This window comes from Serinus canaria, chromosome 1 (genome assembly GCF_022539315.1).
Source record: "Serinus canaria isolate serCan28SL12 chromosome 1, serCan2020, whole genome shotgun sequence".
In the NCBI taxonomy this organism is placed as follows: Eukaryota; Metazoa; Chordata; class Aves; order Passeriformes; family Fringillidae; genus Serinus; species Serinus canaria.
The window spans coordinates 15,668,942-15,692,504 of record NC_066313.1 but is presented as its reverse complement, the minus strand read 5'-3'; the positions used below and the strand labels follow the sequence as shown (position 1 = coordinate 15,692,504).

General features: G+C 39.5%; 1 protein-coding gene across 1 annotated transcript; it reads right to left on the bottom strand.

Annotated features, from left to right (window-relative positions):
• Positions 1-538: 538 nt before the first annotated feature.
• PAXBP1 (PAX3 and PAX7 binding protein 1) lies at positions 539-23,443 on the bottom strand. Its single transcript, XM_009095496.4, has 18 exons — positions 22,883-23,443; positions 21,963-22,091; positions 20,134-20,310; positions 18,844-19,065; positions 18,178-18,281; positions 17,591-17,811; positions 16,442-16,631; positions 12,440-12,563; positions 10,331-10,430; positions 9,776-9,891; positions 7,198-7,397; positions 5,606-5,750; positions 5,266-5,387; positions 4,606-4,682; positions 4,275-4,341; positions 2,598-2,744; positions 2,016-2,170; positions 539-826 (listed from the first exon to the last, which is right to left on the bottom strand). Exons 1-18 carry the CDS (start codon positions 23,346-23,348, stop codon positions 709-711), a joined length of 2,880 nt encoding a protein of 959 aa, XP_009093744.3. The 5' UTR covers positions 23,349-23,443; the 3' UTR covers positions 539-708.
• Positions 23,444-23,563: the final 120 nt, after the last annotated feature.

The following is a 23,563-nucleotide window of genomic DNA, read 5'->3' as shown; positions in this document are numbered from 1 at the left end:
CCATCCACACATGCACAATAATCACAAATTCTGTGTTTGCCTGTATTAAAGAAAAAAAAGTACTTCACCATTTATCCAGATCTTCCTTTTGAAGAACAGTGGTAAGAGCTCCATACTCTAAATGCAAATCACTTTTTAGTGACTCCACTTGGAGTGCACAGCTGCTTTTTAAAGGTCAGGATCCACTTCGATGTGCAGCTATTCTTCAACTCATGAGTTTTCACATATCTGAATGTTTTATCAGCCCTTTTGACCAATAATACGATCATTTTATTTTCAAAATATGTATTTTTTAGCAAATGAAAAGCTTATTGCAACAGTACAACATCTCTATATCCAGTGTGAAAGCAACATGGTGGTATAAATATATGCATCATTGTATTACACAGAATCTATTATACACATTCCAGTTAACCATGGAACAATTAACAGGAGTAGATGACCACTGATTATGGGCACAAAGTATTTTTGTGAAAAAGATTTTGAGAAACTTGAGGAAAAATCTGGTTTCTGGAAAGATGACAATCTTGGGATTCCATTTTTGTTTTCAATGAAGTCAATGATTTTTATTTTTAAGGATGCTGTATATAAGAATGCACTTTGTATTAAAACAAAGATCAATATTTTACAGTTTAAGAAACTTTACATATGTACATAAATTACATATCAGGAATGGTTTTAAAGCTCAAAATGAGTGGTGGGAAAAGTCTATTTTCCTTCTATTAGAATCTTGAACTCTTTTACGTTGTGATCATTTGCAACAGTAACAGCATGATCCAGAGCTCGGATACTTGCTAGAAGCTTTATGATCTGCTTGATGTGCTCCCTAAAAAGAGGCAAGAGAAGTCAATACAGAAACAGAACAATCAATGACATTGATTAATTTTCCAACAGAAGACTACATTATGGAGTCATATATTTCATATTCCTGTTGCAGATTTACTATATTTGCTTAATGAGGTAATGGCAACAGATTTGTTAAATGCTGGGAAAAAGCAAGATAGAGAAATCAAATTAGAAGCTGCTATGAAAATAGGATAATTGGATGTTTCTCTTCCAATAAAAATTTTTACCAAGTTATCATTTCACCTGGTGAAGAAAGTTCTTTCAAACTTAGAAACACACCAGCAAAACAAGAGAGTTCAAGAACTTTAATAAACTTAAATCCCAAACGGTTACACTGAAACACGGGAGTGTACCAAGACTAGAGACTGCTCATTCCTGTGCTGTGGCTGCTCCCACTGCATGTCAGCTTACTTGGCCAGCAGTAAATGTGTCTAATGCAAACTTTGAATTAAGCTGATAATTGGATTCAAGTAAAATTACTCTCGGATCTCAGGCAAAACAGGTTCACCTAGCTGGTCATGTAAATAGTCAGAACTTTTAACTGTTTACAAAGGACAGTTTGCAATTTAGAAGCCACCATGCAGGAATCAGCAACAGGCTCACAAGGTGAAACACTCCAAACATGATAGCTACAAAATTTGGCAGAATCATAGAATGCTTTGGGTTGAAAGGTACCTATCTCAGTCCAACTCCCTGCCATGGACAGGGACACCTTCCAGCAGACCAGGCTGCTTAGAGCTCCATCCAGGCACAGAGCATTTCTAGGGACAAGAAGCTTCTTGTCCCTTGAAACCTGTGCCAGGGCCTCACTACCTTCACAGCCAAGAATTCCTTCCCAATATCTAACACAAATATCTCCATCAGGTTTAGAGCCACTCCCCCTTGTCCTGACAGTATCTGCTCATATAAAAAGTGCTTCTCCCTGCTTTTTATAAACCCCCTTAAGAATCCAGGACACTAGGCAGTAGTGCAAAATATATTATCAGCATTCCAGTATTTCCAATAGTTCCTATTTTCAGACATCTTAAAAATACCCATTTCTGACGTGTGAATTCAAAGAAGTTGCCAAAGACACACAGCAGGATGGAGAGAGTTACCCATGTTTGCATGCATTGGCAAAATAAATCAAATCACAAGAACTGCAAGTGCTTTAACTCAAAGTAAGTTACCTGGCATTTCTCTTCTCTACATCAGAGCAACCAATGCTGTTTCTGTAAATTGTATCAGCCAGGTGAACAAGGTATCTACAGAAGTTTTCTAGCTGAGAAATAGTCTTGTCTCCCGTTAGATTAGTGAACCACTGCTTAGGGAAGCAAGCAATTACCTATGAAAAATGGGAAAAAGGAAGTTAAACACAATGTAACAAAATTTTTAAAAGCTCTGTAACATGTATAACTTATGAAGTCTGCCTAGTAAGACTGCAGGGATAAGGCCCAACTGAGTGAAAAAATGAGAAAACTACCAAAAAAACCCACACCAAAATCCAAGCAGTAAAGTACTGAAACCCACAGTATAATGCACCTACAGGCATGAGCCAGAGAAGGTTCTTTCTTTAATCGGTATACTACACCAAAACAAAACAAAACAAAAACCACCACAAACAAACAACCAACAAACAAACAAATTCAATTTTTCACTGACTACAGCTTTTGAGGCATCAAAGCCAAGACCTCACAGACAATGTCAAGTTTTAACTATATTTTCCTTTCAGTTTAAATCCATTACTTTAAACATTGCTTGAATTTACTTACACTTTGAGCTTTTTTAATGCTGTCCTCTCCATACTCTGAGTTTTGAAAAGCCATAAGAATGTATCTATTTAGCAACCCATCTATGGACAGCTCCTGTAGAGTTTTGTTTGAGAGGATTCCATACCACTGGAGAAAGTTTCCCAATAACTAAAAATACAACACAGGGAAAATAACTATTCCAAAATGTACTGAAACCAGAGAATTGATTAAACATATCAAACATTTTAAAATATCTGAAATGTTTTGCAAACCTATTCAGAATACAGTTTCCCTTGCTGCCATTTGAACAGAAAATTCCAGAGAAGAGTTCTGTTTGTGTGATCATGGAGAGCAGTTGTTCAATCAGTATCAGTCTCTACTTTTCTGTTTAGCTGGGAATTAATTTTCTTCACAGTCTTTTACTGGAAATAAACTATGACAGCCACAGCTTTGAGCTCCCACATTCCCCAAAAGTAGTGTATTTTATTCTGACAAGCACAAGAATATAAAAAACCTGGGGTGAATAAGCTAAGTGACCCCATAACATTCAAGCTGAAATGGTGCTTCTACTTGACAACCTCTTCAACTACAAAACCAATTAGGTTGGAAAAGACCTCTGAGATCAAGTCCACTCTTAGACCAAACACCAGCTTGTCAACTTGACCAGAATATGGAATGCCTTGTCCATCTTGAAAAACACCTCCAGGGATGTGACTCCACCACCTTGCCAGGCAGTCCATCCCCATGGTTAATTATCCCTTCTGTGAAAAAATTCTTCCCAGTGTCCATCCTGAAGCTCTCCTGGCAGAGCTTAAGGACATTTCCTCTCATCCTGTGGCTGGCTTCCTGGGAGCAGAGCCAGACCTCACCAGACCACACTTCACTGTCAGGCAGTGAGAAGGTGCCCCTGTCCTGTCTCCCCCTTCCCCACCTCCTCTTTTCCAGGCTAAACAACCCCAACTCCCTCAGTTGCTCCTCACAGGACTTCCCCTCTAGACCCTTCCCAGCTCTGTTCCTATCTCTGGACATGCTCCAGCCCCTCAATCTCCTCTCTGAACTGAGAGGCCCAGAGCTGGACACAGCATTTGAGGTGTGGCCTCAGCAGTGCCCAGCACAGAGGGACAATCACTGCTGTGGTCCTTCTGCTGGTACAGGCCAGGTGCCCTTGACCTTCTTGCTCACCTGGGCACACCTGGCTCGCCTTCAGCTGCTGTTGACCTGCACCCCCAGAGCCTTTCCTGCCCACTGGCTTTCCAGCCACCCAGCCACCAGTTCTGGGGTTACTGTGGACAAAGCATAGGGACCCAGCAGTTCACCTTGCTGACTCTTATCAAACTGGCTTCATCAGTCCAGGTCCCTCTGCAGAACCTCCCTGCCCTCCAGAAAATCAACACTCCTGCCCAACTTGGTGTCATCCACAAATCTACTGACAGTGCACTTGATCCCCTCATCCAGATAGATCATCAGTAAGGATATAAAACAGGACTGGGCCCAAAAGTGAGCCCTGGGGAACACCACTAGTGACTGGACACACCATGAAGAGGGCATAGTGCATTATCAAAGACTAAGATCTGGAGTTGGAGTTTCTGCAAGTGAAGTTGAAGCAGTTTCCATCTACCATTTTCCACAAATTTGAGGAGGATTTTATTGCTACACTGTCTCAGACCAAAGATTTACCGGACATATTTACTGACTTACCTTAACAGAGGACCAAAACTGACGTTGGAAAAACAAATATGGACCAGAGTTCTTGTTTTCTAAGATGCTGGAAAGTAAGACATTTCTTTAATGATCAACCAAGACCACATCTCTGTCTTGAATTTGCTGACTTTTTCTTTCCAAGACACAGTTCATTTCCATAAATATTCCCTTTAATTGTTCTTGTCTCTGCAAAATGCTCCCAGAGGGATAACAAAAGATTTCCTGTACCCAGGAACTGAACCACACTGGGAAAAACCCCTCTTAACTATGCACAGAACACAGTGACTTGCTAAGAAAGGTCTAACACCATAGTTGAAAGTAAACTTACTTTTTTGGATACAAGGGCATGAATACATCATCATCTAGTGTTCTCCTCATTCTTAGCAACAGGGCCTTTAAAAGCATCTGAAACAAGTAATTTTTTTTTAAATGTCCAATGCACTGCTTAGTAGTCAAACTTAACTCAGAAGCTGATTTTTAAAGCAACAAAGAACACTTGTGACCTTAACAGTAAGCAAACACACATATTTGAGCACACAAATAAATAGTCTTAAAGAAGTCTGTAATAATAAAACAGAGCAGAAATTTGACACTTTCAATTACAACTTGAACTCTTATTACCACTTCCTTCATTCACAAAAGGCAAATAAAGCAATCCAATTTCCAGGCAGTACATTTGAGAAGGCTGCAAAGATCTAAAAAAGAAATGCCCAAGTATTTGTAGCCATCCCTTACAGCAAAACTGAAGACCAGCAAGTCTTAGTACAGCTGGTGTATCTTTTTATCTCTAGTATCTATTTTGGGAAGGCTTCATTGAGTTTCTTCTTTTAATTTATCACCATGCTTTACTCCCCACAATCAGGCTGCAGAGCACCAAATATTTTTAAGATTCTTTTTCTTGCTGTACTTCCTAACATAAGGTATTAAAAATGTATTCAACTTCCTTAACTTATGCAACACATTTAAGAAAAAAAATCCAACAACTTACTTGTGTATTTTTGTTTTCTGCATTCACCACTGAGGGATATCCATCTATTAGTTTCTGTACAATTGCTACCATTCTAGATGTCTGTGTGGTAGAAAAGGGATCCCAGATATTTTCAGAAATTACTGTAAGAGATTAAAGAATTACTCCACTTTACAAATACCCAAATACAGTAATTATTATACAAATACAGTATTATATACTCAAATACAGTATTATATACTCAAATACAGTATTATATACTCAAATCCAAGGAATTATTTACAAAACAGTAAAATCTGAAAGCACAAACAAGCATCAGACTCCACAACTCCCTCCCTCTCATTTTTAAGCCTATAATTACCTGTTAATTTAGGAAGAACAACTCTCTCTACAATGGTAGGCAACAGTGAAATATCAGCATCATCTTTCACCTGCTCCTGCTCCTCACAGCCATAAAACAGCAATGACTCAAACCACAACATTGTTTCAAAATCTCGACACTTGCCCTAATAAAAAAAGAATTTGGGTTAGATTCCTAAACAAAGTTTGAAGTCTAGACATAGAAAAAGTATTATGTATGCAAGTATGATAAACACACAAAACCAGCTTTAAAACACTCTGCCAAATGAACCAATTCATCCTACCAGCACAGCCACTAGATGTAATAAAAAGAGAAAATGGCTGAAGCAAGACTGATTTTTTTAACAGTTTTTGCCCCACAGATTTTAATTTCTACTTACATCTAAATCAAACAAAAGCCTACAGATGATGGTGCAAGTTGGAAGTATAGCTCAATTGTGCTGCATTTTAAAATTATGCCTTCTGGATTTAAAACTCCTTTCCATGAGCACCTTGTGATTTTTCTACCTCAACAAAATGCTTACCAAGATCAGTAACAGAGAGTTGTGAATGCAGTTATACTTTACAAGGCTGCATCATGCCTCCAACTAACATGAGCTTTGTTTTGTCAACCTGAAAACTCAGAGAAATAGCATGGGCAAAATGAGAATGCACAAAAATGTTTTAAATTTAATGATGACGTCTTTCTTAGATTTTTCCTTGTTTGATTAATGAAGTCAAACATCAAATTAATAAAATTATTTTAATAATCTGAACTTTCTCTGAAGAGAAGTCATGCCTCCCCCTCCTCTGCACTTGAAGGAGAGGTGACAGAAAAACCCCTTCTGCAGATATTCTCTTGGTAGGTTAAGGAAAAAAAAAAGCACTTCTGAAAAAAGGAGGAACAGAGAGGGAGTCAAAAGCTACCTGAACTGTTTGTCCCGGCAGCACCTCATGAAAGCATACATATCCAGGCTGGACAACAAATGTGTGCCAGGGATACTGGGCTGCCACAGTGCTGTCCTGCTTTTCCCAGGTTCCCTACACAATAACTGGGCAGTGAGTACTATGAGAAAGACTGGGAAATTACCACCCAGAATTCTACAGGGTATGGAGGTGTAGGTGAGAGACAGATACATAACCTAAACGCACAGGTTGTAATTCCACATAAGAACAAACTTCTTAGTTCCACTTCTGATGAAACAGCATTATCTAGAGTCACAATTTCCTCTGAAGTATTTTAAAGACTAAATGTATTTTCACAGGACCATACAATGGTTTGGGTTGGAAGGGACCTTAAAGATCACCTAGTTCCAGCCCACTATCATGGGCAGCTGCAGATTTTTTGATCTACACCTGTCTACACCATGTCCTGAGAAGGATCTAACAAAATGCCAAATTTAACTCTGCTTTGCTGGCAACATCACAGATCAACTAGTCCAGACACTCCCCAGAAAAACTTTGACCCAAGACAGGCACCCATTTGAAACTTCATCCCCAGAACACACCTTTAGGAGAAGCACACATCAAAAGTGCAATTTACTTTGCTCTTCTCCAGTGTGAAAGAAACACCATGTAGCAGTTAACACAGAAGCTGCTTGCAGAAAAGCTTACCTCCAAAGGAGTCCAGGTAAGCAGCTGAAGTCTGATTAAAGGATTAAACAACTTTGGTAAACAGAGGCCAATATAAGCATCCTTATAAGAAGCAAAGTACTTGGAGCGCCAAGCTTCAAACTGTGACTTAATGCAATCAATGGAGTAAAAACTTTCCAAAACATCTTCGAAAACTTTGCTGGATTCTTTCAATATACGATCTAGCAGGAGAGAAAAGGAACAAGAAGGTAATCACCTACTCCCTGTAATGCCTCTTTCAAGACATTCTTTGATGCTCACTGACATAAGCTAACTCCCATAAACAAAACCAAAAAAAAACCCCTCACCTTTAGAAACTCCTGCCTCTAACACACAGAACTATAAAAGCAGGACCACGAGTACCCTCCCATAGACTTGTTTATCACAGGTCTTACTTTTAATATTTCATGGAAGGATTTTAAGTTACCAATGTAATTAGGATTGGTGAGGTACTGGGCTGTATTCAGAGTGGATCTAACTTCAAAGCTGGCCTTGCTTTGCATGGGTGTTTCAAACAGCTGATCTCCAGGCCCCTTCCAACCCAGATTATTCTACATCTTTGATAATCCAAGTGCAAATATAGGAGGGCACCTCATATAAACCAACTGAACTGGCAGTTCAGACAGGGGGGGTCCTGGCAGACACCGTGCTAAAATGATGCCCAGAACATGCCTGTTAGCACTGGGTAGTGACTACAATGCTCTAGCACCTTCTTTTCTTTCTGTATTTATAGTAACAGTATTCTCGGCAGTCCAGACCTTTTTCCTTTTTCTCTATATATTATTTTCCCTTTATCTTTTCTACTTCTCAGGGTTAGTTCCATTTTAATCAGTTGTATTTGCTTCAGCCACAGTTGTAAATGTTTGGTTACAGCAGTAACCCTTACACAATGAACACAACTAGTACACACAGCAGGCAGAGAAAGGGCTGAGGGAACAGGAGATTATGTCATATAACCACACTTTTCATACTGGGATTAAGAAAAAAACACTACATATGAAGTTATTAGGTCCAAAGTGCACCCCTCTATTCCACTGCTGTTTCTGGACTAACATGAGAGCTACAAACAATAGTAAAAAAGCTTTACAAACACTATGCCTATTCAGAAACTGAAGAAACTTCTACAAAATGCTTTTGCACACATAAATTGCCAAGTTACCAAGAGCAATTCAGCCCCATTGAATCTAGATAATTTAATTTAACAAAGTTAATTACAGCACTGAACAACCCTGAACAGTTGTTCTGTTTATCCAAGACCCCTCCCTGCAGGAAGAAAATCAGTGCAATCATAAAATTGCAATAAGTTAGCTAGCAACTAAAGGTGTGGAAATTGTCTGCACTTCCAAAGGACCTGACAGCTAGACAGTTCATCTAACTGCTTTTCTAGTATGTTCATACTTCTGGTCTTCACAACCACCTACATCAATGACTTTGCCATTTATTACCTTCTCTGTGGGAAATTACCTCTTTATTTTAAACCTATCCTATCACTTAATTTCATGGTCCCTAGCCATCACACTGTGAAAAGCTGATATTGTTCTACTTGGAGAGACCAAAACCATTCAATCTCCCTCAAATGCAACAAGTACGCAATCCTTGCTGGCCTCCTCCTTCTCACTTCTTCTAACCTGATTCTCTTTTAATCTGAGCAAATGCTAATTGTACCACAAGATCTTTCTGCAATGTTTGCATTCAACATTGTTTTTTATCACTTGCAAACTTTGCCAGGCTGCAACAAGACTGTACAAAACTTTTGTCATGACATTTCTAGAAACTTATCCACAACTCCACTAAGTACTTGCCATGAACCAAAAAAAAGACTCCTAAAGCATTGAGGTTTTCAAAATTTCCCAAGTAAGACAAATACTTATTTCATGAATGATAAACTATCTTACAGATTGGAAGACTTACTGATAGTCCAAAAGCTTACTGCCTGCCAGCAAAAACACGTTAGAATTAAATAAAAAGAAACTCAGTAAGAATGGGTTATTCAGCCAGCTGCAAGATCTCAACAGCTTGGTGATAGAGACTATTCTGGTCACATTGATGATCCAGGAATCAGAAATTCCTAAATTCCTTCAAAAATATGGTGAAGTATATAAACGGGGCTCTGTTTGGATCTTGTCAAGTATTTGGTATGTTGTTATGTAAGAGATTTGGGATTGTTCAGCCTGTAGAAGAGGCTTCAGGGTAACTTAATTGTGGCCTTAGAGTACCCAAAGGGAGTCTGCAGGATGGAGAGGGACTCTTTCCAAGGGCCTGGAGTGACAGGACAAGGGGGAATGGCTTCCCGCTGTCACAGGGCAGGGTTAGACAGGATACTGGGAAGAAATTCTTCCCCTGTGAGAGTGGTGAGGCCCTAGCAGGTTGCCCAGAAAAGCTACAACTGCCCCATGTCTGAAAGTGTTCCAAGGCCAGCCTGGATGGGGCTTGGAGCAACCTGGTCTAGTGAAAGGTGCTCCTGCCCATGGCAGGGGAGTGGAACTGGGTGGGATTTAAGGTCCCTTCCAACCCAGACCACGCTGTGATTCTGTGATAAAGCCTGCCTAGCTTTTCTAACCTCGCTCCAAGTTGAAGTTTGTGATATCTGTTGAAGTTTCCTCGTCATCGCTGGAAAGGCCTTCCAGGTGATCTGCCATCTTCCCAGTCTGCTCTCTTGCTTGTCTGCGGCGAGCTCTGAAAAAGGAGCAGCAATATAAACCAGCTATAATAAAGCAAGAGAAACCAGCTGCTTTCCCCACCTAAGCCCACTTAGGCTTGTCCTTTTAGTTCTAGGGAAGTCAAGCTGAAAAGCACTTCTACTATGACCTCAAGCATTCCACTACACTGCTGCCTCAAACAGTGAAAAGAAACGAAATCAGCAGAGACCATACAGATATGGAATGTATTTACTGTGCTTTCTTTTAGTGATTCTTTTAGTCAGTATCATGGAACAATTTGTACATGTGCACGATAAACTGGGATATATAAGAATACCCCTGCCCAGCATACCAGCTGAAGGGGTATGTTTGCTTCTTCCTTTCCATTGCCACTCATGTTAGTAAGTCACACAGGACAGTTTTATCATGCAAGAAGACAAAGACTCCTAAAGGAGAAAAGAAATCTCATTCTCTACCTTCTAGCCTCTCTTTCTGCAGTCCGACGCTTGACTTGCTCTTGATAGATCACTCTGTCTCGCCCAAAAGAATCAAGATTCGGAGCCATCAGTGCTTTATCTGTAAAATTACACCAATGAAAATTAAAATGCTTATTTATGATTCTATAAATGTACTGTAGGCAGTTTCACAAGAGCCCTTTACCCACTTTTAAACTAAATGTAATTTGAAATAGAAAGTTAAAGGTATTAAAAAAGAAAAAAAAAACACAATGCCCCCCAGAAGCCTGAATTCACAACATGTAGAGGTTAAAACAGAAAGCAGTGGATTTGGAAAAATTTCCACTTAAATGCCAAATAGTTTTCACTGTACCTCACTCTTATCTCTCTCACAACAGTGCCGAACTACACAGAAGTCAACAGTTTTAACAGAAAAAGCTTAAATGAAATGTCCAAGAAAAATTGCTCCTTACATAAACACATTCACCACATAGTTTTTAAGAAGAAAACTAGCAGAAAAAAAAAAGCAGACAAGAGTGACTGCGGCAAGAATATATGTTATTTCAGAGTTCTAGTCACGTTGTTTCTAAGATCATATGTTTCAGATTGCCTAAAGTTTAAAACACATCAAAATCTACAGAAAGATAAACCATCTTCCTTCCTTTTTTCAAGCTCTGCTTATTTATGTTCCTGGCTATAGAAAACAACATAGCTAGAACAGCAGATAGCAGGCAGGAGTGTTTCCAGATCCTCCTTTCCTGCTAAATTTTAAACAGTAGACTGAATGTACCACTGCTCAAGTCCACCCATTAAAGTATAAACATTAACATTTAAGCAACAGCCTATCCAAACTTCAGGAATAAATTTACACGTTTTGACAAAATCTATTTACAAATTCATCATTTAAAGTATTAATGCCAATCTATGTCAATATTCCAATTCAATATCTGAACTATTAAGAGCCTTGTCTAAACTTCCAGATACTAAATAAGATTTCTCTGTAAAACCCAACCTCAGCAATGAGAACTATTCCCATCCTATTATTAAACATCAGTATAAAAAATCCATTCTAAGCTTCTTTTAGGAAATCAGTTTCTAGTTCTCAAAACAGCATTTTCATGATAAAACTGCAAGGCCATGTGATGCCTGGAACTCCAGATAATAGTCCTAAAAAGAATATGTATGCTAACCACTCTATAAAGGAATGACCAACTCTGACACCCTAACATTTCATCATCTTCCGTGAGTTCTAGCTAATGGTTATTAACAAGATTTCATCTCTGACAACTGTGGCAGAACAGGGAAATGGCATTGATTATAGAATTTTACATCAGAAACAGGACAGAATGCCATTTTTAAAAATGGGAAGCTCTCTGAAGCATAAAGAGGACTCCTATTAATAGGATATTTCATCCATTGATTTATTAAACTGAATCAAACCTCCTCCAAAGAAACATGTATTTCCATCCAAATTAACATTTACGCTTTTGTAGAGTTTTACATACTGAAGAATAATCACCATAAGAAACCTCCTTAGTGAGAATCCCCCACCACAAACTCACATGAAGCAGGCATTTTAACTGGCTATTCTTAAGCTGTTAAATTGGATGTTTCATACAGGGTCACTGTATTAGTCTGATTAGTCTTCCAGTTCTTTAATTTACCAGTTAAGTGTCTGAAACCAAACACTTATACTGACTGCAAAACAGAACATTAGATAGAAGTCTAGCCCAGCACTTCGTGGCTTTATACAGTTAATTGTGCATGTTAAATGACATTTATAGATTTAGGAAGGTTAAAATAAATTTTTTAGAAGTCCTGATTTAAGAAAATGGGGGCATCACATGCTACCACTACTCTCACAGCCACCATGCACACATTTTTATTGCTAGAAAGGAGAAAATACAGTTAAGAAAAACAGAAAGGAGAGATGAAGTCAGAGTTACAGTGGTTTTGAGTTTAAAACAAAACAGATTAGAGAACTTTCATCTAAACTTGCTTCTACTCATCTCAAGAGTAAGAAAAAACTTTAATAAGACAGTCATACATTAAACATTTACATTTCAATTAAGTCATACTAAGTAAACAAGGTTGTTTAATGAATAATAAAAACCTTCAAGATGGACTGACTTGAATGGCTTGAAAACTCCGAAGATTCATCTTTAATATCATCTTGTCGTCTTTGGACAAGGCGGGAAGCTCGCTGTTTGTACAGCTGGTGCATTGCAGACTCAAGTTCGTTAATCAGAGGCACCTGTAAAAATACAACACACCACGTAATACCCGGATCCTGAGCTGCTCAGCTTCTGGGGTCCCAGTCTATTCCGGAGCACAACGCTGGCACTGCGCTCCCAGCAGCACAAAGTCCTGCCTTTCACTCCTCTGCATGATTTGTACCAGGAAATAGTTCCAAGTGTGGAAAGTGCATACATTTAACATTGGCAGTTTTCAATCAGAACAAAAGCATTCTGAAAGCAACTTCCACGGCTTGAATGAGTCTACACAGCCAGACATCCTATTTAGAGTGTGAAATATTCTCTCCAGTATTCTTGCTTTCCCTACCAAGTGTGTTACGTGTTATGTCAAGGTCTGCAATAATCAGATGTCAATTGTTTCCTCTCTATCTCTAAACAAGAATTTTACATTTCAGTGAGAAAATAATCTGACGTAAAGCAGTGAAAAAAACATCCACCAATCCAACCTACTGAAGCCAGCAGCTATTAAGAGCTAACTCTTAATAACATATGCTGAAATATTATTACAGAAATGCAATAAAATCCTACATAAGGGTGTTATGCCAACAGGTAATTCAAATCAATCAAATACTCCTCCAGCTTATCAGTAAAATTAAAATAGTACAATTTGTGTAAGTTATGCATTAAGTATAACCTTGAATTAATCAGGTAGGTCATGTCAGACCTGTCACATTTTTTTTTCTTTAATGATCTATTTTGGTAGCATCTCTAATGAAAACAGATGATATTATGACAGCCAGGAATTTCCTGACATTAAATATCAGGTTGATTGCTCTTTTTTTTTTTCCCCTCTCATTTCCTTTGAAAAAAAGGTCCTTTTGGTATGAACACTTCAGCCATGTCCTCCTTACCTCTGAGACGTATGCTTACTCCAGTCTTCCAGCCTTTTATATTTCATTGCTGCCTATCATCCAGGATTATGTTTTTTTTCAAAACAAAAGATAAAATCAGATTTTTTTTTCCTGAGGTATTTTAGAAAGTGACTCAGCAACTATTAAAGAACCTCCTTCAGTAAAATGTAAAATTCTGAGTTCACAGCTACAGGGTCATTTCAGCTCACTGAGACTGACATACACATCACAGAAGAAAAAGGTTTTAGCTCTGTGGGATAAACAGGGCTCCAGGGATTAAAATGAAAGCAGCTCTGCACCAACTCAAAATACCTTTCTTTTGGAGAAAGAGTAGAGAGAAAGACAAGGAGAAAATAATCTTCCAAGAGCTGGAAATTCATATTTGGAATTTAATTTTTGAAAACAGAAATAATAGTTAAAAAATACTAGCTTTACTGCAGTTTACCATAGGAAATACAGCTTCTTAAGCATAGAGAGGAAATTCTAAGATTGAAAAGTTAAAAGAAAATTTTCAACGCATCCCTAGTGGTTCTTTCTGTAATTTTCTCAGGATTAGAAAAGAAACCTAGTGATGTATTTATATATATATATTCACTCAAAATATTTCCCATTCAGAATACAAGAGACTTAGAAGCCCTTATTCTTCTCTAAACAATACTGTGGCTAATGAGTGGCTGACAATTTCACTGACTACTATAAAGTTATAGCCCTCATTCCCTGTTTTGTTTAGTCTGTACCATAAAGTCAGTGTTTTCAAGGGGATTTTTTATTTGCTTTCCTTGTAAACAGTGGAAGAGGAAAAGCAGAAAGGTCTCTAAATATTTAGATCACACTGATAATTCAGATAAACAGAGAGTGTTTTGGTAATTCACTTTTGCAGGTAAAGTAACAGTTCATCTACTTGTGCTGTCAAATGTACACCCAGAACAATTCAATCTTTCTGTATCCACTGTACGTTCCTACATTCAAAATGTAAAAATGCCATAGTGACTCGCCAGCCTTCTCAGAAAGCATCATTTTTACAGTAATTACTTCTGAAGAAAGTAATGCAACCATCTTCCACTCTGTTTTTCTTATTTATGGGGGAAAAAAAGGTACACAGGATTTGACCTTTCTAGTGCTTGTCTCTAAAATCTGTGTAATAGCTGTCTTCTCATACTCTGCTGAGCCTTAAGACTGGGCAAAGTAATCCTAACATTCAGAATCTCTTCAAAATATCGTATTTAAATATACGTTTTTGTATATGTATGTACATATATATGTATATACACATACAGTATTATTATTACACACATACCTATTCTCATGTATATTATAATAACTACACACATTATTGTAAATAATAATAACACCTAAATAGAAGCAATCAGGGCCACATGTTCTACAAAAAAGCTGAAGGTAATTTATCTCTACACTCAAAAGTTTAGAACTATTTACCGTCCTACTACATTTAATTGAAGTAAAAACTTGATACTGATGCTATTACTTGACTTTGTTCCCTTCCAACACCTCCTTTTTAGAAAACTTTTCAGTGTCCTGTGGGCTACTGGTCCAGAATTTGCTGGTAGTTTTGTCATGCTGAAAGCACTGAATTACACACCACATTATCTAGCAAACAATATCAAAATAAATGAAATGCTCCTGTTAGACTGACCCCATAACCTGCTGCTTTTGCAACTCACTTTACATACATGTACAGCAGCAGCCTCCACCTGAAACCAGCAAAACTCTGTGAATGCCTCTAAGAAGCCTGAGATTATAAAAGTCACATCTTAAAAATATTTGAACAAGACAGCTAATGCTATCAAGGAGAACCTCCAGATGTGGTTTATAGTCATCACAAAAGTAATTTAACCAAAGGTCTTTAGAAAGAAACACTGGATAGAGACACAGATATTTAACTTGATTTCTGAAATACAAATTTACCTCAGAGTAAAAATGTAAAACCTTATCTTTAATGGGAAATCAGCCATCTGGATAACCAGCACTGCCAGCGCTGCTTACCAAAGTATCTTTATTGATCTTCAACAGCTAATGCTAATACAGACTCAGGAATATGGCTTCTTAAGTGAACAATCAATTGCAACTAATTACACTAATTATACTGATTAGTTATACTAATCAATCAGCTAAGTGAATTAACTGTCCCACATTTCCTGGGTTTCCTCATGATGTAGGTACTCTTTTCTTTTACAAGACCAGACTCTCCCAGTTCCACTAACAGAGGACAATTAATATCTAACCCATCAGCACCCAAAATGCTTCTCCATTCCTCTCCTACACCTAACAGGCTAGGCAAGCAGTAGCTTAGAACTACTCAATTATTCTGACAAGATATTAAGAAATTAATATACTACTACTGTATTCAAGTCAGAAGACAATGAAGAAATAGCCAATATACTGCTAACTGAATTCTACAGCTTCTGTGTATGCTTAATATGTGTGTGTATATATGTATCTATGTCTATATTTTCCTATTGTATTTACAACAAAGTAAGTAATCAAAGCACAATGCATAACATAGGAAAAAAGACTAAGTTTTTGACTTAGAGATGCATTAAAGTGTCACACTACATGAAAGAAATATATTTTTAAGTGTGGGTGTCTTTGAACAGCTATGCTAGTTTTAAAACTTCTCTCCTTCAGACTCCAAAGCAATACCAAGAAACATCTGGCAGGAGGAAGTTTATAATAACACAGAAAATACAAGCCTCTGTTATTGTGTACATCAAGCACTCCAGAAAGCAGTAATGTAAATTCAGCCCTTATTTTTGCTAACGTGATGTCCAACACAAGTAAAAAGGAGTATCAGTGGTCTGGGAGGAGAGGTTTCTGATAACGAGCTTAGTATGACAGAAAGTTCTTTTCAACCCTCAAATAACCAAACCTTTTGAAGAATATGCTCTCAAAGGACTTTTTTCAAAAACAAACAGAGGGAGGTGTGCTGTTTGGCATGTAATAAGAGACCTTTTCTTTTTTTTTTTTTTTTTTTTTTTGTAAAGAGATGAATGTTTTTGCATCCTTACCTTTTCACTGAAACACTCAAGCAAGTCTTGGACATACCCTCGCATTTCTTGCAAAAACTTATACCGTTCACCAATACCCCCAGAAGACCCTTCTAATCTTTCAATTGCCTTGGTAGAGTCCTCTTGGCTTTGCTGATGTTTCTCATATTGCTGCCGATTAGCTTTGTGCATTTCTTTCATAGAGTCCAACCTGAAGGGCAATGGATAAATAGTAAATTTACATCCAAAAGTCTGTCTATTTCAGACTATTGAGACATCAAACAGACAGTACAGTGCAAGTACTGAGCCTATATATGGGAAATTTTGCAAAGAAATTCTTGACCTTTGATTTGCCACCTTCTCCCCTCTCTTCATGAACAGCAAGGCTAATGATCAACACCCATTTGCTGGACTATGTTGTAGTGCATCGCACTGGCCACTCCTACAAATTTCTACAGGAGCTGATAGCACACAGAATAGTGCAAGGCGGTCCCTAATGAAAAGCTGGCAGAACAGGTTGGGGGTGGACAGGGACTACAGCTTATACAAAGCATTCTTTTTCCTCTACTAACTTGATTCACTGTCAAATGCTGCAACACTACAAGGGGCATACAAACCAACGTCGAAGATATGCAAACTGCAAGCTGTTCATTACATATGATTTCTCATTGCAATTGTGTTGCTCATTCCATACCTTCTGTGTACCTGACAAGCAGATTACAGTGTTTAAGCCAAAAAATCCCTGTATACACTAAAAATTAAATTCTTTATCTACTGAAGGGAAAACCCGATTCACAGTTTAAAGGAATGCAACTTGATAAGCTAAACACCTCACTGGCCTTTCATTTCTTCACTATAATCTTCACTATAAGACTGTGCAGTGTCCAGAAGACGGAACTCAGACCTCTCTTCAACAAGATCAATGGCCTCATATTTAAAGTTTCACTTCCAGAGAAGCAATCCAAGGAGATTTTCGAACAAAGTGTCAATGTCATCTTCACTTTGAGCTTTTTTGTTTGCCTTTTTTTTTTTTTTTTTTTTTTTTTTAATGGATGTACCAGTCAATTTCCAGCGATGAAACTCTGTGTTTGCTCACCGAGACTAAAAGACACCTGAGGAACAGAAACCTAGGGGACAGGTCTTTAAGTCTAAAAAGATGGTCTGTCCTACCTGTCTTTAAGCTGTTTCTTTACCAAATCAATAGTAACAGGAGTCATCTCATTACTGGGAGTTTTGAAAGGAACTGTATTATCTGTTTTTTGAGACTTGGTTTCCGATGATCCATAGGCAGCATAGGTGTATGGAATGCCATACGATGAACCATAAGACAGTGTCTGGTAAGTGTTCTGGTAGTACACATTATTCACTTCTGCAGGCTGACTTGGTTGAACCTAGTGGCAGAGGAAATGTAATTGTACTATATTAGGCTTTAAAGAAAGGGGAAACTTACTTTTTTACACATTTCAAATCAAAGTGAAAAATGTAAGTAGATACAGTTACAAAGTGTAATTATCAACTGGATTTAAGCATCCAATATCTAAGATAGAAGAAACAATTGCCCTCAAGAAGGTAAATGAACAAATTCTTAGTATCATTACCACTCTAAATACTTATACTATTTCTCTTTAAAGAGCATCAGAATTTACAGACTTAATTTCTCAAAGCAAACAACCATCTGTAAACTACTCAACTTTGTAAAGGATTTAGCCAATACTTGCTAATACAAATCAAAAAAGAGTGCACAATTATATACATGCCTGGGGTATGTTGATTCCTTTTCGTATCTGCTCTTGCTCCCATCTACTGAGTTCTTCATCCTGCTCCCCTGCCACTAGTGCTTCATCATCACTTCCCTCAATACCTTCATACAAGTAAGAAAAAGAAGATAATGTATTCATAATTCCAAGGACCACAAATTCAAAAACCTGAAACCATGCCTCAGTGAGAACATCTCAGAGCATCCTCCTTTCCTCCTCATGAAGAATAAAGGACAGTGGCCTGTGAATTATTAGCACAGGGGCTCTACTTGAAAGATCCAATGGGAGAATTTACAATTCACTGCTGGTAAAATCCTCTAATGTCTAACTCCTTTTCCAAAAGGTTATTTTACCTGCTGACCAGCAAGAAGAATTCTATATCAAATGTTTTTCTTTTCATAATTATATACTTCCTAAAAACAGAGTACAGGAGAAACAAGAATTGATCCTTAGTGTAAGTTTCTACCACAGTCAGCAGTGTGCACAGGAACATAGTTTTGTCCTCAAAATTTTACAAGCATATTCCATTATGTAGTACTTTCCCTCAGAAATGTTACACAACTCCAGATTGTTTAAAAAACATGATGTTTAAAAATGCTGAATGGGAGCACTTGCAGTGAAAACAGTGTAAACATTTATCAGCTGACCTTCCAAAAAAGGGTTTACCTATTTCCTCAGCAATCTTTTGCCTTTGGGATTTTTCCTTCACTGTAAAAACTATCCTCCTCTTCTCGTCATCATCTTCATCATCACTGGCATCATTTTCATCTTCTCGAACAAGGCGGCCTTTACCTGGTTCACTGTCAACGGGGGTAAAGTCTCCAAGTTCACGAGCCATTTGACGCTTTTTCCTAGCGGCATGAATAAAAGCAGCATCTGGAATTTCTCCTAGAGACAGATGTGTGCATGGTTAAACAACTCTGCCAGAGAACAGGTGTTACAATTTCTTACTGCTCTTCTCTGTCACTGTATAAAAATATCTCTGCACACAGAAAAAAAAGCAAATCCATACTCACAGAAAACATCTGCAAGCATCTTAGGTGCTAAACATGTCAACTTTCTGACCAGAAACCCTCAAAGTTAGGATCATCACAGAAAGTCTGCTCTGCTTCTAGCAGCTCATGTCAACACAGAAGCCTAATGCTCCTATGTAAAATATTCCCAAAGAGGAAGCCCTTTACAGGAGCTGACTATTGCAAAGGGAGGAAGAAAATGAGGTGCATGACTGTGTAATTTCCTATCCCAATACTGCTCCCAGCTCTTCTTATTTTAGGGAAATAAAAAGCATCAACCATTTCAACAGTCATCGGCCAGAGATTAAGAGGAGACCAAATCAGACACAGTCAAATACAGAAAATTGTATAATCAAGGGAAAACATGAAAAGCATCAGATCTAATCAGAAAACTCTAAAATCTACAGCACAAAACTTAATGCAACTTACATAAATCATATAAATCAACGTGTGGACCCAGGACACCCAGCTGGTATTTAGGGAGCAAACTACCATAATCAGCAAACTAGTTTCAAAAATATTTTCTGAGAGAGGTTTGTTTGGTCTCAGGGCCTGACTCAAACCTCAGTATACAAAACAGGATAGGGAAACATTTCAGATATGTTGCAGACCCATAACTGAAACATTTTAATCAAAGAAGAAATTTTAACTGAAAGCAGTTAATCTCATGTGAAGTCACCAATTCCAATTCTAGATTTTCTTGCAGTTTGTCATCTACCTGAAAGATGAATTCCTGCTTCTGACATCAGGATGAAGCATTCTGTAGCAATACATTTTCTCCCATAAGACATGTAAAACTGAACACTTTTAGAAAATAGCAGCTGCTTGAACTCTCAGATGCTAAGTTGTTGGAAACTATTTCCTGATCTCTCACACACATTAGTCTGCTATAAACATTGGCTAAATAACTTGGTAACTTATCAGACATATTACAAAAACCAACCTGGGCGGAGAACATTCAGTGATGACAAAGCACTTGAAAAAGCACCACCAGCTTTTGGTTTTTCTTCTTCCTTCTCACTTTCAACTTCCATTTCTTCTTCACCATGCTCACTGTTTGCAGTCCCATCTTCTTGGCCTATATCCTTATTCTGTCCTATCTTTTCTGGTGGTGCTTCAACTGATAAGAGAGCAAAGTCCACATTTTATTCCATTTATAAAATCACCCAGAAGTATTTTTTAAAGATATAAGAACCAAAAGTGAAAATCAAATGAAAATGTTAAATAATAATTTTATTGTTTGAGATCTAGGAAAACACACTTTCTTAATTGTGATTAAATCACTGACATCCTCTCAAAATAAAATGTGACAAGGCAGGCCCCACCAATCACTTAACATTCTCCATATTGTCAAGTATTAAGAAAGTGGGGGAACTCAACTTTGTGCAACCTTATCAAAGTCTCTTTCAATGAGAAAGCACTGCCTGTGTTACATCAAGTCTTTCCACAAGAACCAATTGATTTCAAAATAACCCTTTATTTTCCTCTTGGGCTACACCCTACATTAGGTGGGTAACATACAGATACAGGCAGCAAGTATAAATAATGTGTAAAAACATGCATGCTAAACCCAGCTACCCAAACCAAGCTGCACATACATATCTGAGGTTTCAGACTCAAGCACTTGTTTAGAGAATCCAGCCTACTCTCTCAGTAGCAGCCCTGAAGTCTTTGAACTATAGTCACATGAATTAGGGAGAGCGAAACAAATAGAAATAAAACAAACATGGCCCACATAGACATGTGCAAAATGTAATGTTTTATGGATCACTGTGACAGAAGCAAGTATCCAGGTTTTCACAGATGACCTGAACACTAGCCACAGTAATTATAATTTCTGGTTTTGCTCATGCCCCACACCACTGCATAAGCAATTTAAGGACTTTAACAAGAAAGAATATGTGGGTTTTCTAAATGCAGACAAAACCTTCTAAAATAATTTTATTAAATTTAAAAAGGGTATTTCCTGCATGGGACCATGTTCAACCCCCATGTGCTTCTCTCAATCATTGCAACCTTTAGATAATGAGCCTCCCAGCTCACGCTCATAGCATTACATAATCTATGTAAAAACTTAAGTGGAAGAGGAAGCACTACACTTTACCAATGAGCTTCCCAAAAACCAATAGTACAATGAAACTGAAGTCCCAGGCTCTATTTCAAGCTCTCAAGGACTGTACATTGTTAACAGATCCTTTTGCTCCAACACTTTGAGTCTATCATCCTAATCAAGTCTACTTGAAGGTCCAAGTCCTGAAACAGGCAGCTGTTTAACAATTAACTAAATAACAAAGACCACCACTCTGCTCACCCCAAAAATCTTCCTTTTCAAAGAAAATTCATTACAAGGACACATCTTGTCAGACAAGCACCACGTATGTTTGCAAATGAATGGAACTCCTTCCTAATTCAATAAGCAATTCATCTGTCATAAACATAGCTGCCAATCAGAATACTGATGTCTACTGACAACCACCTAACAGAGCTGGGAAGTTCCATCCTTTTACGTTAATTTCCACATGAGAACCAAAGAACTCTCTCCAACGCAGAATAACATTCCTGAGGCTCAAGTAACACACTTCATTTGTGCTTTACTTCAGCTCTAAATGTGAAATTCTCTACAAGACTAACTTGGGGCGCCTGGCCACCAGCAGCCCATTGTTAGTCTTGTATTTGATTTACTGTAATTTAATTTTGAAAACAAGAAATTAAATTACAGTACTTTATCTTTTCCACTACAGAAGTTACTATTATTATTAGTTTTGCAATTACCATCTGTTGGAGAATTGGCCTCTGTTCTAACTTTTGATTTTTCAAGATCTTCTTTGTATTCTTTCTTCAACTGTTTTACAATCTTTTTGCTGTAACTTGATTTCTTCACTTTGAAAACTTCTTCTGTTTCTTTAAAAGAGAAATTGGATAACATTACATCAGATCTGTCAAGCATACTTATTTATCAAATCTCTAAATTTTGTACCTGGAACTTCACAAATGCCATTAACAAACATTGTAGGGTTCTGTCACAGTCTATAGTGAAAGTCTAATTCTATGCCTTCAGTACTTCCATCAAGATTTCAAATCATGAGTCTTAAAAACCAAGTTTCAGTGATTTCATGAGCATTTCTTTTAAGACGACTCAACACTATACGAACTGTTCGGACAACAGACAGTGAGTCCGAGGAGACCCATGAACACCAGCCACATTCAGATTAAAACAACCTCGACACAAAACCACGGGGCAGATGCTCCTCAGCTAACACTGATGGCTCCAGGTGGAGACTACTGGCTGCACTGACTCCCGCACAAACCTGCGGGTCACCCGGGTGCAGTGAACGCAGCACAAGTGACGCACCAGCAACACAGAAGCAGAGGCAATTTGAACCCCGACACCGCCACCAAGCCCTCGGGAAGCACGCTGGCCCCGCAGGAGCCATGTCGGGCCGGGGAAGGCGCGGGTCCGCCGGGCGCTCCCCGCCCGGGCATCCCTGGCCCCCCCGTCCCGTGCCCTCAGGGCCCGCCCCCTCTTATGTGATCCCACATCATCCCAGGCCACACGGGGAATGCCCTAAAAAATAAATATGGATCCCGGTCCTCTTGGAAGGCCGGGGGAGGCCCAGCGCAGTCTGAGCAGCTCCGGGTCCCTTCCACTCCGGCAAGAAGTGACCCAAAAGCCAGGCAACCAGCCGCCTCACCCTCCTCCTCGTCCTGGAAGCTGAGCAGGCTGGCCCTCGGCACCTCTTTGTTCTCCCGCGACCGCTTCTTCTCCTTGGGGCGCCCGGTCACCGGCAGCCCATTGCCCTGCTGGGGCTGGGGCTGCGGCGGTGGTGGTGGGGGGCGCAGCACAGCGGGCGCCGGCAGAGCCCCCAGGCTTGCTCGGTCGCCTCCCATCAAGCCCAGCCCCAAGCCGAGAGCCGCTCCGTAGCTCGCGGCGCAGGCGAAGGCCGCGGGGCTGCCGGGCAGGGCGAGGGGCACGCAGCCGGCGGGCAGCGGTAGGAGTCCAGCGCCCGACGCCAGCGGCACGGAGGCCTCGCTGGGCCCTTCCCCCGCCGACCCGGCCGCCGGCGCCGGCTCCTGAGGCGGCTCCTCGTCGCGCTCCTCATCCTCCTCCTCCGAGTCGTTCCGCTTCCGCACATTCACCCTCCGCGCCTTGCGGAACATCCCGCCAGGCACCCACCGGCCGCCCCGCCAGGCCTCGGTGCCGCCCGCTCCGGCCGCCCCGCGCTGCGGCCCAGGCCCGGCCCCGCGAGCATGGCACCGCCGCCCGCAGCGCCCCCTGCCGCCGGCACCACCACCGGCGGGCAGAGGACGCGGCACTGCGCCTGCGCGGCGGGCAGCGCGCGGAGCGGCGGCTGAGCAGCTCGCCCCGCCCCCGC